The 16,056-nt window shown below is 49.6% G+C and overlaps 1 protein-coding gene and 1 long non-coding RNA gene across 3 annotated transcripts in view; one reads left to right on the plus strand and one right to left on the minus strand.

The window, feature by feature from the left end:
* LOC108351689 (uncharacterized) overlaps positions 1–10,265 on the minus strand; it is a 78,717-nt gene extending 68,452 nt beyond the window's left edge. The window contains exons 1-3 of the long non-coding RNA XR_015627611.1: positions 9,578–10,265; positions 9,150–9,396; positions 7,887–8,019 (exon numbers count right to left, since the gene is read on the minus strand). This is a non-coding gene — a long non-coding RNA (uncharacterized LOC108351689). The remainder of the gene's footprint in view (positions 1–7,886; positions 8,020–9,149; positions 9,397–9,577) is intronic.
* Positions 10,266–10,388: 123 nt separating this feature from the next.
* Positions 10,389–15,531, plus strand: Thy1 (Thy-1 cell surface antigen). 2 transcript variants are annotated; one of them, NM_012673.2, is given in 4 exon segments: positions 10,389–10,458; positions 12,887–12,947; positions 13,602–13,937; positions 14,339–15,200. In NM_012673.2, coding segments are annotated over 3 exon segments (486 nt in total). In that variant the 5' UTR covers positions 10,389–10,458; positions 12,887–12,910; the 3' UTR covers positions 14,452–15,200.
* The last annotated feature ends 525 nt before the right edge of the window (positions 15,532–16,056 follow it).

Below are 16,056 nucleotides of genomic sequence, written 5' to 3' on the forward strand. Positions count from 1 at the left end.
AGTGTCTTAGATACTTTCCTATCGCTCTGATAAAACACCATGACCAAGGCAACTTATAGAAGAATTTATTGGCACCTACAGTTTCAAAGGGTGAGTCGATGAGCATCATGGCAAGGAACATGGCAGCAGACAGGCAGGCATGGTGCTACAGCAGTACCTGAGAGCTCACATCCTGATCCATAAACGAAAAACAGGGCATAGTGCCTCTCACCTTTAGTTTCAGCACCTGTGTGGCAGAGACAGGTGGGTCTCTGTGAGTTCAAGGCTAGCCTGCTCTACATATGGAGTTACGGGACAGCAAGGGCTACATAAAGAGACCCTGTCTCAACCAACAAACAAAGCAGAAGATGGAGAGGAGAGAAAGAGAGAACAAGTGAGAGACTGGGGAGGGGGAGGGAGAGGAGGGGAAGGTGGAGAGGGATGGGGAGGGGGAGGGAGAGGAGGGGAAGGTGGAGAGGGATGGGGAGGGGGAGGGGAGGGTACACTGGGAATGGTGTGGGCTTTTTAAGCCTCAAAGCCCATGCCCAGTAACACCCCTCCCCCAACAATATTACCTCCTCATTCTTCCCAAATAGTTCCTGCAGCCAAACATTCAAATACACGAGCCTATATGTGCAGCCATTGTCATTCAAACCATCACAGCCAGGTAGAGTGGCGCATGCCTATAATACCAGCAGTGACCATGCCAAAGCAGAGGGATTTCTATTTTGAGGCCAACCTGGGCTACCTAGTGTTGGTATTCTGTCTAAGCTCCACCCCCACAGCTAGCTGGCAACAGCCAGGTATGCTCCGCCCCACAGTTGCCTGGCAACAGCCAGCTGTGCTCAACTATAAAGGGGGCTGCATGCCCCCTCCTCTCCTTCTTCCTCCTCTCTTGCTCTTCCTCTTCTCGTGCCTTCTTTGTCCCTGTCCCTTCTCTCCCTTATCCCCTGCCCCCTTTCCCTCCATGTGCTCATGGCCAGCCTTTCCTCTCCTCTCCTCTTCTTCTATCAATAAACCTCTCCAAGTGGAAACATGTTGGCTTGGTGTGCTTTGTCCGGGCACCGGCCGAGATTTAAACCCTAACACCTAGTGAGCTCCAGTCTGCCGTGTGTGTGTGTGTGTGTGTGTGTGTGTGTGTGTGTGTGTGTGTCTGTGTGTGTGTGTGTGTGTGTGTGTGTGTGTGTGTGTGTGTGTCTTAAGAATCCACTTTGTGTCAGGACCCAAAGTCCTAAAAGCATTGCAGTAAAGAAGACAAACATGGACTGTTTGTTAATAGACTGTGACCTCAAGGCACTGTCTATCACATATTCCTCCTCCCCAGAAACCCCTTCCTGCCTCCTTCCTCCATGTTGACAGACAAGTATAAAAGAACCACCAAGGGAGAACAGGGTCCATGTGGGCATCCAGTCACGCCCAGCCCCCATGCCGGGGACTCTTATCAAAGAATACACCTATAACCCCAGCACAACAAAGGTAGAAGCAGAATTAAGTACTCAAGGCTAGCCTGTGGTACAGAGTGAAATCCTGTCTCAAAAAAAAAAAATCTCCCTGTGTCACAGCCTCTCTCTCTGAACCTTCCATGGCTCCCTGCTGCCAAGTCCAAACAGACAAGGGCCCCGCTACTCTAGTCCCCCTTCAGCGTTTGCTGCCACTCCACTTTGCTCTACTTTGATCCTAGGCCTTTGCTCATGCTGCCTCTTCTGCCTTAACCCCCTCTTCCCTCTCCTCTTCTGCTTATTCATTCAGAGTAGCTAGCTTCTGCTAGCAACCAAAGCCAGGAGTTCTGTGGGTCAGCAGAGTGGCCCTGGACCAGCTGTAAAACTCACCTCTGCCCTCATGGAGTTGACTGAGCTCATCACCAGCTGACACTTGGGCTGACCTGGTGACCGTGGACCGGTTCACTTCACATCGGACATTATCAGGCACGAGTGTCAGAACACGGCATGGCAGGTCTTCCTCAGGTGGCAGCCAGGTGACACTTACACACTGTGTTTAAGGGAAACCATCAGCCAAAGCAACCAAGGTCATACCCATAGTCAATGTGAAGGGTGCGTGGGTCTGGAACATCATCAGTGTAGGGATCAGTCCCCTCCTAAAGCATCATAAGCCTTCACAAGTACAGTAGGTTTGTCCATAATCGCAATCACCCATAACGCTGACAGTGCTATCAAGTCCCTAGTACTGCCTCTACTGTGCATCTAACCTCCGGGCGGCTGGGCTTCCTCCAGTGTACCCCTTAGAGGTGGCTCCTCTGAATTTAAAGGTCCGTGAACCAAAACCACAAATAATCTACCCCCATATGAAGCAAGGGTGGAATAGCTCAATAGATATAGATGCTCCTAATAAAAGGGGAGAGATAAGCACAGAGAGTTGTCCAAGGTAATTCTGAACTTGAGCTGGGAACATGGAGTCAGAATCACACTCCAGAGGCAGTACTGCAGCTAAAGAAATCTCCATGTTTCTTAACTCTTAGTCACACCCTGGCTCTTGGTCCTACCTCCTAACCATTCCTTCCTCCTGTTCCTCTTCTTCCCCTCTTCTTCCGTGGTGTATGTGAGTATGTGTGGACACGCTCCCCCTGGGTATTCATTCACATGCGGAGGCCAAAGGTAGAGTCCAGATGTCTTCCTCAATTACACTCAACCATATTGCTCTCAAAGACTTGTATTCAAGTGTGTGCGTGTGTGGACGTCAGTTCTGCTGGAGCTGGAAGTATGGGTGATTCTAAGTAACCTGACACGGGTACTGGGGACTAGCTCTCGTCTTCGTCAAGAGTAGCCAGGAGGTCTTAGTTAAGTCATCTCTCCAGCTGCCTCACCCTTATGTTTTGAGACAGAGTCTCTCGCTGAACTTTGAGCTCATTTAGGCTAAACTGAGCTCGCAAGATCTACCTGTCTCTGTCCTCTCATGACCACCTACCCCTTCAGTGTTGGAAGTACAGGCATAGGCCACACCCAACTTTTTAAATGGGTACTGTCAATCAAACTCAGGCCCTTCCTTTACGTCCACTGTCATCTCCCAGACTCCCCTTCTTTTCCCTGAGGAAAAACTCACATGTCCTTAGACCTGCTTCCTGTCTGAAGAAAGCTGGGGTCCACTTTCACCCTGAACTATTTCCAGTCCTTTGCGGTCCAAATTTCTGCAGCTTCATCTAATATAATATTCTTTAAAACCGTGTGGGCTTTCTGTGACTGTAACTTGAATCCATATGTGCACTAAACGCCACACCCAGGATTAATTTCAAAAAGACTTCTACTTAGGCTGCTGTACACATCTTTAATATTCTCAGAAACCCTTCTGTTGAGCTCAAAGATTCTGCAAAAATGCCATGCAAGACTTCCTGGGGTCTTCACAAAGGCCCCACAGCCACACTCTTGATTTAATCTTTTCCTTAGGCCATTTCCTTACTTTAAAAATCCATTCCCTCACAGACTGAGAGTGAGGAGCAGTTTTCTTTTCCAAAGCATAAACTGGGCAGGACCTATTCAACTAGTGCCTCCCTCCCTTCCAATAATCACACAGCTAGAAGCATATAAATGACACTTTCAGCACTCTTTCTAGATCCCTTTAGAACTCACAACTTCATTAAAGCACTGTCTTACCAGGTGGTGGTGGTGCACACCTTTAATCCCAGCACGCGGGATCCACTGCAAAGGCAGATAGAACTTTGAGTTCAAGACCAACCTGATCTATAGAATGGGTTCCAGGACAGCCAGGGCCACACAGAGAGACCCTGTCTTGAAAAACAACAAAAGGAAGGAGGCGGAAGAAGAGGTGGGAGAGGAAGAGGAGGAAGAGGAGAAGGAGGAGGAGGAGGAGGAGGAGGAGGAGATTGGAAGTGCAAGGAAGCATGGACTACAAAGTAAGTTCAAGGCCAATGTGGTGGTTTGAATAAAAATGTCTCTCATGGGCCCATAGGGAGTAGCACCATTATGAGGTGTGACCTTGTTAGGGGAAGTGTACCTCTGGGGATAGGCTTTGGGGGTTTCAGAAGCTCAAGTCAGGCCTCTCTTCCTGCCGCCTGTAGATCTAGATGCAGAACTCTCAGCTCCTTCTCCAGCACCATGTCTTCTTCATCCTGCCATGTTCCCAACCATGATGATACTGGACTGAAACTCTGAAACCGCAAGCCAGTCCCAATCTAATGTTTTCCTCTATAAGAGCTGCCTCGGTCATGGTGTCTCATCATTTTAATGTTGTTGTTCTCACTCACAATTTCCTATATCTGTTCATCTTCAAACGCAGTGAGGGCAGGAACCCATGCAGAATAGGAACCCAGAGGCAGGAGCCGATGGAAGGATGCTGCTTACAGAATTGCTCCCCGTGGCTTGCTCAGCCTGCTTTCTTATAGAACCTGGGACCAGCAGCCTAGGGGTGGCACCGCCCACAGTGGACTGGGCCCTTCACATCAATCACTCATTAATAAAATGCCTTACAGGCTTACCTACAGCCTGCTTTTACAGAGGCATCTTTCTCGGTTGCCTTTCTGTCTTCTCTGATGACTCTAGCTTGTGTCTGACTTAAAACTAGCCAGGACAGCCAGCCTGGGTTGCACGGTTCAAAAAAGGAAAAGAGGGTTCTTGAGGTGGGTCTTTGACTCAAAGCTTGCCACAAAGCTTGATGACCTGAGTTTAATCCCTGGTGCCATGTGGTAGAAGGAGAGAATCAACTCCTGCAAATTGTCCTCTCATCTCCACATGTGGGCCACGGCATGCAAAAGGACAAACACTTGCAATAAAAAATTAAAATGTAAAAAAAAAAAACAAAAAACAACAAAAAAAACTTTGTTTTAGTCTGTGTTCTATTGCTGTGAAGAGACATCATGATCAAAGCAAGTCTTACAACAGAGAGCATTTCCCATCGGAGCCAGTTTGCTGTTTTGGAGGTTCAGTCCATTACCATCCTGACAGGGAGCCTGGCAGATGCAGGCAGATATAGAGCTGGAGAAGTGAGAGTTGAACATCTGGAACCCCAAGCGGCAGGAAGAGAGAAACGCTAGGCCTGACTTGGGCTTTTGAAACCTCTTCCTAAGTAGTACCACTCCCTGATGACCAAGCATTCAAATATATGAGTCTATGGGACCGGACCATTCCTATTCATACCACCACATACTTAAATACAAGGGTTTTGGTTGTTTGATTGTTTGGTTGTTTCGTTGGTTGGTTGGTTTGGTTTTGGTTTAGTAAAAAAGAAGAAGCAGAAGGAAAGAGATGTGTTCATCCCACTGATTTGGAAATGAAGCCCAAGATTGTAGACCCATCTGGTCAGCATCTGGTAGGATCTTTCCTTCCAGCTGCTTCTGGGGAGTTTGTAGAAGAAAAAAGAGATCATGCAGAGTGGAACCAAAAATGAGATGAGAGTCACCCAGTCCCTCATAATCCACGCGTGAAGATGGAAACGCTGTGGCCTAATTACCTGAAGGCCCCACCTCTTAAAAGTACCACTAGATTCATACAGCTGTACTGGGGACCAAGCTTCTAGCATGAGTGCCTGGGGGACTCACACATATCTGAAACACAGCAAGACTATTTCCTGTCCTCTAGGTCACCACACTCGATGTCTTCCCAACTGTTTAACCACGACTTAGCACAAGCACTCTTATTCCAGATGCCATGCCGTTTCCTCAGTAAGAAAGCTTGGGACCATTCACCTACAGAACAGGCAGACTTTTTCCTTGTGGGCACCAGGAGAGAATGTTCTGGCAAATCAGGGACACAATACATAGCTCTCTAATAATCATATGCAGGAATCTCTTAGCATCACTTCTACAGGATCTGTTGAGGGCTTGTCAGAAACCCCTGACAAGCCTAGAAGAGGACACAGGGCTGTGGTGGTACACACTGCATACTCAGCACTTGGGAGGTATGAACAAGAAAGTCAGAATTTCAAAGCCATCCTTAGCTAGATAGCAAGTTGGAGACAGAGAGACGTTCTCTCTCTCTCTCTCCCTCTCTCTCTCTCTCTCTCTCTCTCTCTCTCTCTCTCTGTCTCTCTGTCTCTGTCTCTCTCTCTGTGTGTGTGTCTGTGTGTCTCTTGTGTCTCTGTCTCTCTCTGTCTCTCTCTGTCTCTCTGTCTCTGTCTCTGTCTCTGTCTCTCTCTCTTCTCTCGCTCTCTTCTCTCTCTCTCTCTCTCTCTCTTCTCTCTCTCTCTCTCTCTCTCTCTCTCTCTCTCTCTCTCTCTCTCTCTCTCTCTTACACCAAGGTCTCCCTATGTCCAGACTTCATTTCTGTTTGGTTGGTTGGTTTGGTTTTTTGTTTTGTTTTAAAATTTATTTATTTTATATATGAGTGCTCTATCTGCATGTATACCTACAGGCCAGAAGAGGACATCAGATCCCACTACAGATGGTTGTGAGCCACTACGTGATTGCTGAGAGTTGAACTGTAGCCCCCAGACTTTCATTTCTTTTTTTTTAAGATTTATTTATTTGTTTTATGTATATGAGTACACTGTAGCTGCCTTCAGACACACCAGAAGAGAGTATCTAATCCCATTAGAGATGGTTGTGAGGCACCATGTGGTTGCTGGGAATTGAACTCAGGACCTCTGGAAGATCAGTCAGTGCTCTTAACCGCTGAGCCAGCCCCAGTCTTCATTTCTTATTGAAAAAATATACAACAATTTACATCTATATTTTAGAATCAACATGGGCTTGTCTGGAGTAGTTTGTTGTTTTGAGAAATTCATTCATTCATTCTTTTTTTGTTTTTGTTTTTGCTTTTTGGGGTTTTCATTGTTTGTTTGTTTGTTTGTTTGTTTTGAGACAAGGTCTCATATATACCAGTCTGGCCTCAAGCTCTCTATGTAGACAAACAATGCTTTGAACTCCTGACCCTCCTGCCTCCAATTCCTGGGTTCTGGGATGACAGACGTGTAGCACCATAGCTGGTTTAACCCTGAAATTCATGCATTCTGGGCAAACATGCCACTGGGCTACATCCCCGGCCTCCCTTCTATTGTATACTGGATCGCTTGCAATTACACGTACTTTTGTGGTCAAGTATACACAAAAAGCACGTCAGCTGGGAGCTGTCTGAGCTAGGCAACCCCAAAGGGTGACTCATAATCAGCTCTCCACATATGTAGCTCAGACTTCTTCACACAGAAACTAATTTCCAAGAAAGCAACTGGCAACACAAAAGCAGTGCCTAGGCATTTCTTTGCCTCACACAAAGCTTGTCACATGGCCACACCCAGAGTTGGTAAAGATGTTGAAGGCTTAATTCATTGGGGGCTACAAATGTGGCAACCTAGCACCCATGAGCAACTCTGGTTCATCTTTAAAGACACAGTGCACACCTCCTGCTCTCACCACTTCTGGAAGAAGAAAGGGAATAAATTACTCTGTCAACAGTCTGATACTATCTATAAAATGTGGTGGTTTGAATGAAAATGACCCCCGTAGAGTCACAAGGAATGGCATTGTTGGAGGCCTGACCTTGTTGGAGTGGCCTTGCTGGAGGAAGTGTGTCACTGGGGGTGCAGGCTTTAAGGTTTCAGAAACTCGAGCCAGGCCCAGGGGCTCACTCTCTCTTCCTGCTGCCTGTGGATCCAGATGTAGACTCTCAGTTACCTCTCCAGCACTATGTCTGCCTTTGTGCCACCATGCTTTCTGCCATGATAATGGCCTAGACCTCTGAACTATAAGTCAGGCCCAATAAAATGTTTTCCTTTCTAAGAGTTGCTGTGGTCATGGTGTCTCAGCACTGCAATAAGACCTTAAGACAAAAATCCTACATGGTTACCTTTATATGACTATATAGGGTGACTGCCCCTAGGCTGTTCTAAAGCAAAGTATTTTGCTGTTGTTTTAATCTTGAGGAGTCTGTTGCCAATGTGTCCCAAGCTGGAACTACTGGAGACAAAGGAGAGGGACCCAGGTGACCAACAAGAGGACATCTTACCTTGATTCAATTCCTTCCAGCTTTCAGCGTCTGACTTGTCCATTAGGAAATGGGAGATTTTTAGTCTCCTCCCATCTCCATCCATCATCCCTCTCCGAATCCTGGGCTGTCTTTAAGCCTTTGATTCATCCGACTGGAGAGGTTGTTCAAGCAGATACAAAGTTGCAAGCTCTCCACAAGCCACTCTCCCCTCCCCTCCCCTTCCTGAAGGCAGAATGCCTGGGGACCCAGAAAGTAGGCCAGGGCCTGGAAACCTTGGCAAAGTAGTGCAGCTAGGCCTTGATGGGCGTGCAGAATAGCATCCAGGGCCTCAGGCAGCCTGGGCCCTTACAAGCCTAACAGCCTTCTGAGTAGTTCACCACACGCCCCAAAATAAAAGAACCAATCAGCTCCAGCCCCAAGCTGTGGGAAGAGAAAGTGTCAAACTAAAGCAATAGTTATCTGATAAGAAAGATCCCTAAACATGACTCAGAAGCCACTAACCCGGAAGGAACACACAGCAGTTCAGGGACAGGAGAATACAGCATGTGTGGAGTGAGAAAAACAAGAGGCTGAGTGAATGAGGAAGAACAGTGTGGGTGAGCGGCTGAGGCCAGGGCACGGGGAATCCTCGGAAATCCCCCTATGAATTTTTAAGAGCCCACCCAGGAAAGCTGGGTGAAGGGGGTGGTTTTCAGGGTCCCTGTTCCTTAGCACCCAAGCCCTGGGGAATTTTACATATATACCCCAGGAGTTCAGTGGTTTACCAGAAAAAAATAACCCTGACTCCTGTTAGAATACCCCAATATCTCCAACACTGAAGAACCACCTTGCTCCCCAAGGGTGGGGACTGAAATTGCATCTGCAGGCTCAGGGATGGCTTCAACAGTGCCATTACTGTATTGAAAGCTTCAGTGACTGTGCCAGGGCCAACGTCTATGAAGAACTAGGAGAACAAGCAGGCAGACGGCTGAGAGGCAGAGCCAGGCCACAAGACTCCCCAACCAGAATTCAGAGCCCGGGAATCAAACTAGCCTTTTAGAATTTTAGAAACCATAAATACAGGGACCAGCAGGAAGGTTCAGTGGGTAAAGGTGCTTGCCAGCAAGCCTGACGGCCAAGGTTCAGTCCCCACAAACTACATGGTAGAAGGAAGGAGCCACTTGACTCTGGAAATCTATCCTCTGTCTTCCAAACATGTACGCACACAGACACACACACAGACACACACACTATAAACAATTTTAGATTTCATTTAAAAATAATATGTAAACAAATCATTACCACAGGTTTTAGAAAGAGCCTCTTGGTGACACCAAGTTGATGGTATAGATGGGGTGTCCCTGAGGACTAGAAACTGGATCTCGGTCTTTCTGGTTAGTCATATAACCCCATTGTGAGAGTCTCTTTTCTCTTCCACTAGCTGAGGGGCGGAGTGGCTCAACACTGGACACTTGAGTTCCAAAGTCCTACAATTGGTCAGCCTGGCTACTCGCCAGCCATGAAGTAACAAGAAGTGGGTCGGATGAGTCTGTTGGGATGAGAGTGGGGTTAGTAAGTGACCAAGGATGCAATGACCCCGGCAATGGTGGATAGAAAGCATGTCTCCTTTCCTTGTCTAAAGACCAAATGGGAGAGTACTCACGGAAGTGAGAGCATTCTAGCTGGTTGGACCAGAAAGTGCAAGTTCAGCTAGCAGGGGTGGTACATACTTTTAACTCCAGTACTCCGGAGGCAGGGGCAGGTGGATCTCTGTGAGTTCAAAGGCAGCCTGCTCTGTGGAGAGAGTTTTGGGACAGCCAGGGTTACACAGAAAAACCCTGTCTGGAAAATCCGAAGGAAGGAAGGAAGGAAGGAAGGAAGGAAGGAAGGAAGGAAGGAAGGAAGGAAGGAAGGAAGGACTTCAAGATCTGCAGTCATAAGCAGAAAAAGCAATGTTTCCCCCGCAGAGCTAAGTGTTTTGAGGACTTGGAGGTGGGCATGTCGGGAAGCAGAGACAGACCAGGAAGGTGCGCACCCCTTGCCTTGCCTCCGAAGGGCTGCTCTAGTATAGAAAACAACCAGTCCATTTCCTTTGCTCAAAAACCAGGCTCCAAAGCCAAAACTTGTCACTGGAGGCTCAAGAGCAGGTCTCCAGCCTAGAAGCAAAGGGAGGGGGAAGCTTGCCGGCCTCCCCACAGCATTCTTTACCCTCCAGTTGGTTATCCAGGCTTCTAAAGGTTCTAGCAAAGAGAGAGTTACAACCTTAAAAGAAGAGCATCCCGGGGTATGAGAAGGAGGCTGCCCCACCCCAATCCCCAGAGTCCCTAACGGTCTTTTCCCTGAGCAAGCCAGCCCAACCACAGGGCTCAGAAGTGCCTCTTTGGTAGCAGCAAGTCACTTCGGACTCTCCAATGGAACACCTCCAGTCAGCCCTCACCGACCACCCCACCCCCTCCATCTTTTTCCTTAGCCTCCGATTGGCTGAATCTAGAGTCCCTCCCTGCTCCCCCCCTCTCTCCCCACCCCTGGTGAAAACTGCGGGCTTCGCGCTGGGTGCAGCAACCAGAGGCGTTGGTGCACCAAGAGGAGGCTGCAAGCTAGGGGAGCCCAGGTGAGAGCTGGAGCCAGGGGGGGACCCGCGCAAGCAGGGACAGCCGCAAGGCGAGGATGCAAGCCTTCCCCAGCGACAGCTTTGGGAAAGGATACCAGGGCGCTCCTGTATGGGGACACGGGTACTGGGGAACAGACCTGCTCCCAGGCTGGGGCTGGAGTGGGAGGCTGTGCAGGGTCACGGGCTTTTTCCTGCTGATGGGCGCTTTCTAAGAGTGGGTGTTGGAGGAGAACCGTGATGAAGGACATCGAGGACAGCCTTTGGTTCTGCTTTCCACCCAGAGGTCCCCAAGCTCAGATCGCCTTAGTGGTGAGAATAGAGGGAGGAGGTGGGTGGCAGGCTGGAGGGAGTCTCCGCCGGGTGACCTCGTGGCTGGCTGGGTGCGGGGCACCGCAGGTAAGGAAACCGCAATGTTGCGGGAGGGGACTGGGTGGCAGGCGCGGAGGAGGGGAAAGCTAGAAAGGATGCGAGCGAGCGGGGGTGGGGGAGGAGAACCTCAACTGGTAGGGAAAATTAAAATGCGGAAATAGCATCAGGGTGGGGTCAGCCAGGCGGCCCTCAGAAAAGGGGCGCAAAGTTTGGCTAGATGTGGGCTTAGGTGGGCTGGGTATAAGATAGGAGCGCCAGAAACAAACTGAGCCTCTGCCAGACGTCGACCCCTCCATCTAGTTCTGCCAGGCTTTTGCAGCCCCAGCCCCATATCTCTCCTCTAGTGTTCCCTCTTCCCTCCCCTGAATCCCAAATCCGCACTCCCTCCTCCATAACCCAGTGTTATCAGATCCAAGCCCTAAGCTGCCCGGCAACCCTCAGGAGGTGGAAGCAGACGGATCAACTTGGGCTACCTCACGAGTTCCAAGCTCACCAGGGCTTCTTAAGGAGACCTTGTCTCTAAAATAAATAAATAAATAAATAAATAAATAGTCCCTTTTCTCTGCCCTAGTGCCTTGGGATCCGGCTCCTGGCCGCAGCTCCTCCCCTGGCTGAGATGACATTCGCTGTCATAACCCATCCTGGGGACCCTAGTCTCTTTCCCCATGGACCTTGAACTTCGAGAATAGCAGAATGGCCCACCCTGCGCAATGGCTGTTTCTAACCTAGGTGGAGCTCGAGAACTCTAGCAGACTGTGCCTGTCTTGGGCAAGGACAGGCTAGACTACCTGCCAATGTGTTGAGCTGGGGCACTGCAGGGAAGGCAGAAAACCTGTGCAGGGCAGCTATGAACACTAGACCGGAAAACTGCAGCCCTAGGAACACTTCAGAGCTGGCCATATGCAAGCATCTCTGGCTTATGTGCAGTCAGAGGGCTGTGGCTTCTCACTCGTGTCCTGTGTCCTGTACAGGCCTCTGTGGCACTTGCCTGATCCCATCCCTAACCATTAAGCTTTCTGGATCACTTATCACTTGGCGCATAGTTACTGGGTATTTATCATTTTCTTAGACTCCAGTCGCAATCCTATTTGAGTGTAAATATTTATTCAGTAAATATCTTTCATCCTGTGCTCAGGGAACCAAGGCAGGACATCCTGAGATGCATTGGAAGGGGAGATACAATTTCAATAAAACAAAAGGCCAGGTGGTGGTACATGCCTATAAGACCAGCACTCAGGAGATGGGAGTGGGGTGGGGGTAGTGTAATGAGTTTTAGGCCAGCCCAAGCTACATAATTAAACCCTGTCAGTAAATAAATAAGTATTTGAGCACCCACTATATGTTAGGGCTGACCTGGACATGAAGGATCACTTTCTTGGTTCTTTTTTTTTTTTTTTTTTTTTTTTTTTTTTGGAGCTGGGGACCGAACCCAGGGCCTTGCGCTTCCTAGGTAAGCGCTCTACCACTGAGCTAAATCCCCAACCCCGAAGGATCACTTTCTGAACAAGGAAGTATTTGGGGTTTTGTTTGTTTGTTTAATGGATATGGAAGTTTTCACTTGGAAAGATTGATTGCGTTCTGGAGACTTGCTCCACAGCAGTGTGGCTGAGCTTAACACCCCTGAAGCATACAGTCAGACCGATTAGGACAGTTAAAGGTACGTATAGCTTACCAAATCAAAAAAAAATTATTTTGGGGGGCTTTTTTCCCCCAAAAGAGTGTCTCTCTGTATAGTCCTAAAACTCACTCTGTAGACCAGGCTGGGCTAGAAATCCATCTGCTTCTGCCTCGTGAGTGCTGGGATCAAAAGTGTGAGCCCTGTAGGTCTTAAGTTCCAGTAATGAAGTCACCCAGCAGGGAAGTCCTCAGGGACAACACAGCAACACACCCAGGACATGGGCTCCCACCTCCTTGGCTTTCTCTGAGTGGCAAGTGTCCCTCCAAGAGAAGGGGAGGGGCTGAGGTGTCCATTGTGTGATCCTTGGATCTCAAGCCCTCACAGTAAATGGGGACCCATCCATCCTATCACGGGGCTGACATGCAGCTTTCCCCACTGCAGACCCAGGACGGAGCTATTGGCACCATGAACCCAGTCATCAGCATCACTCTCCTGCTTTCAGGTACTGGGCAAGGGTCAGGGCTGGCATTCTAGGGCATCTGGCTTCCTCCCGTCTGGGGAAGTAGCCTCTTTGCAATAGTCTCAGACACTCGGGTGACTGGGAGTGTGGGGGCGAGCCTCAACCTCACTGATCACCTGCTGGTGGTGGTCTTTGACATATTGGAAATTCCATACTGGATCTAAGAACTCCTCTTGCTGGGTGGTGGTGGTGGTGCACACCTTTAATCCCAGCACTTAGGAGGCAGAGTCAGGTGGGTCTGTAAGTTTGAGGCCAACCTGGTCTACAGAGTGAGTTCCAGGATATCCAGAACTGTTTGCAAGACAAAGAAACCCTTTCTTGAAAAACCATTTAAACACAAACACACACACACACACACACACACACACACACACACACACACACACATTCTCTCTCTCTCTCTCTCTCTCTCTCTCTCTCTCTCTCTCTCCTCTCTTGCTCTCCTGTTCTTGAAACACATTGTTGGGGCCCAGAACTTCAGTAGATTAGATGGAAATTGAAGGTGGTAGAACATCCCACCAATACCCCAGGGATGAGTGCAAAGCTTGAATCCTCCCAGGTCAAGTTTACTTTCCTGCAGGTGGGAGGCCCCTAGTCTGTCTCTCCCCCAATTCAGAGAAGGCACTGCTGTGCCAGTCTTGCAGATGTCCCGAGGACAGAGGGTGATCAGCCTGACAGCCTGCCTGGTGAACCAGAACCTTCGCCTGGACTGCCGTCATGAGAATAACACCAACTTGCCCATCCAGCATGAGTTCAGCCTGACCCGAGAGAAGAAGAAGCACGTGCTGTCAGGCACCCTGGGGGTTCCCGAGCACACTTACCGCTCCCGCGTCAACCTTTTCAGTGACCGCTTTATCAAGGTCCTTACTCTAGCCAACTTCACCACCAAGGATGAGGGCGACTACATGTGTGAACTTCGAGTCTCGGGCCAGAATCCCACAAGCTCCAATAAAACTATCAATGTGATCAGAGGTGAGACTGGTCCTCAGAAAAATGGAAGGTCCAGGTTAGCCAGTCCGGGGTAGCCAATGGGCCTGTAAAACAACAGGCAGCTCCCGATAGCCAGGCCTGAGGGTAGAGGAATGCTCTAGCCATAACTGCTGGTCCCCTGGGGAACCGCTGCCCTCTGTGTGAGCGGGTGGGGTGGGGGGGATCAAGGGCCAGATAGAGAGAGCTTGCAGTAAAAAACACAGCTGAGGACACTGCAAATGGGAAAGGTGGTAGCATGGCGGCTCTTGCAGTGTAGAGGTTCTGTTACACCATCAGGTGGAGCTGCTAAGACATCAAAAAGCACCAGCTCTCTCCCTTGAACAGTCTTTGCCAGCCTGAGTCTGATCTCCCTGCCTCCCGTTTGGTACCCCTTCTCTCCACAGACAAGCTGGTCAAGTGTGGTGGCATAAGCCTGCTGGTTCAAAACACTTCCTGGCTGCTGCTGCTCCTGCTTTCCCTCTCCTTCCTCCAAGCCACGGACTTCATTTCTCTGTGACTGGTTGGGCCCAAGGAGAAACAGGAAACCTCAAGGTCTGCTGAAGAGGTCTTGCTTCTCCCGGTCAGCTGACTCCCTCCCCAAGACCTTCAAATATCTCAAAACGCGGGGAGAAATGGGGACCCTGTCCCTCCTAGGGAACCCCAGTGCTGCATGCCATCACCCCCACCCTCACCCCCGCCACTTCACCCTCAGTGCACACCACGAGCTGCCATTTTGTACTCTGTATTCCGGGGCTGCTTCTGATTAGTTTGTCCTGGAGACCCGATGGAACACCAGGGTGTATGATGGGCAGTGAAGAGGCAGGATATCACCCCCCCGGGTGAGTTCCTCTTTGCCTTCTAAGCCAGATGCCTGAAAGAGATATGGATGAGGGAAGTTGGACTGTGTCTGTGCCTGGTATAGTGATACTCTGTTGAAAGTATCGCCCAGTAGGCAGGGAGGGGGAGGGGCCTCAAGATAGGAGAGCGCTGCTGAGCCTTTGTGGACCAAACAATAAGGATGAGAACTTAGATTGTACCAGGTCATTCTCAGCCCCCTTCTATCACCGAAGAAGGGCCAGGGCACACTCAATAAAGATGCAGGTCCAGCCAGGGAATGTTGGGGAAAGGGGTAGGAGGTCAGGGACAGATCACCCCCCCCCCTCTAAAACATGATCCTGCTGTTTCCAAAGGCCACACTGCCTACAGTGAGGGTAGCAGACCAGTCCCCCTTCTCTGCCTCCAAGGAGCCAGAACTCTGACTCCAGGATCTAAATCAGTGCAGGAAAGGGGGGTCCAAGAACCAACCAGTTGGACCCAACTTGCTAATGGAGATTTTTTGTTCTTTCCCTTGCCCCTCTCTGCCAGCCCCTCTTGCTGTCCCTGATTCCCCAGACAACCAGAGTCTTGCAACCTGCCCCTTACAGGACCTCCTAGTCTCAGGGGCAGGTCTAGTGTGCACACTTTTTGGAAGATAGTTTTTCCAAGCATCTTCTTCCCCACGGGCAGCTCTACCTCTCCCATCACCATGTGTAATACCACCACAGCTTACGGCACCTCACCAAGGAAGAGAACTGCACAATAAAACAAAGCCTCTGGAGTCTGTCCTAGTGTCTGTCTCTCCTACGCTCTTCCAAGGTCCCCAAACTGGATGGTTTGACTGAGTGCTTCTGTGTGCAGAAGGTCCAACGGGACTCTGGGGTACCCCAGCCCACGCTATTCCCTTGCCTCCTGCCTCCCACTTTTTTTTTTTTTTTTTTAGCTCCCTAAGCTGGGCTTCTCTTGAGAGTGACTCTGACACAAAATCTTTGCCCAAATCGATATGTGTTCTCTCTGCTGACTCATCTGCGACAGCAGTTGAGTTCGCCCGCCAACACATGGGCCCAGCCATGCAGCCAACCCTGGCTCTGGAAGCGCCAGGGATTTGGGGCTGAAGTATGTAACTCACCCTTTCTTCATAGTCCTAGTTCTAGAGAAATGCAGCCTTAAGACCTGTCTGCTGAAAGGATACACCCTGGAGACCTGAAGCAGGGACAGTCCGGGATTGGGGGAGGAGCAACGGAGGATGACAGGCATCAGGCCTTCAATCCAAAAGCAACAACCTGAGAATGGGCTGGAGTAGGAA

The sequence above is a fragment of the Rattus norvegicus genome, chromosome 8 (genome assembly GCF_021556685.1).
Source record: "Rattus norvegicus strain SHRSP/BbbUtx chromosome 8, alternate assembly SHRSP_T2T, whole genome shotgun sequence".
In the NCBI taxonomy this organism is placed as follows: Eukaryota; Metazoa; Chordata; class Mammalia; order Rodentia; family Muridae; genus Rattus; species Rattus norvegicus.

What these genes read in the sequence shown, in the direction of transcription:
- Thy1 (XM_087560491.1), top strand. Translation starts at nt 10,696, where the DNA reads ATGAAGGACATCGAGGACAGCCTTTGGTTCTGCTTTCCACCCAGAGGT. An exon ending in CATCACTCTCCTGCTTTCAG is followed by an intron (nt 12,948 to 13,601) that starts GTACTGGGCAAG and finishes CTGCTGTGCCAG; the next exon opens with TCTTGCAGATGTCCCGAGGA. An exon ending in AACTATCAATGTGATCAGAG is followed by an intron (nt 13,938 to 14,338) that starts GTGAGACTGGTC and finishes TTCTCTCCACAG; the next exon opens with ACAAGCTGGTCAAGTGTGGT.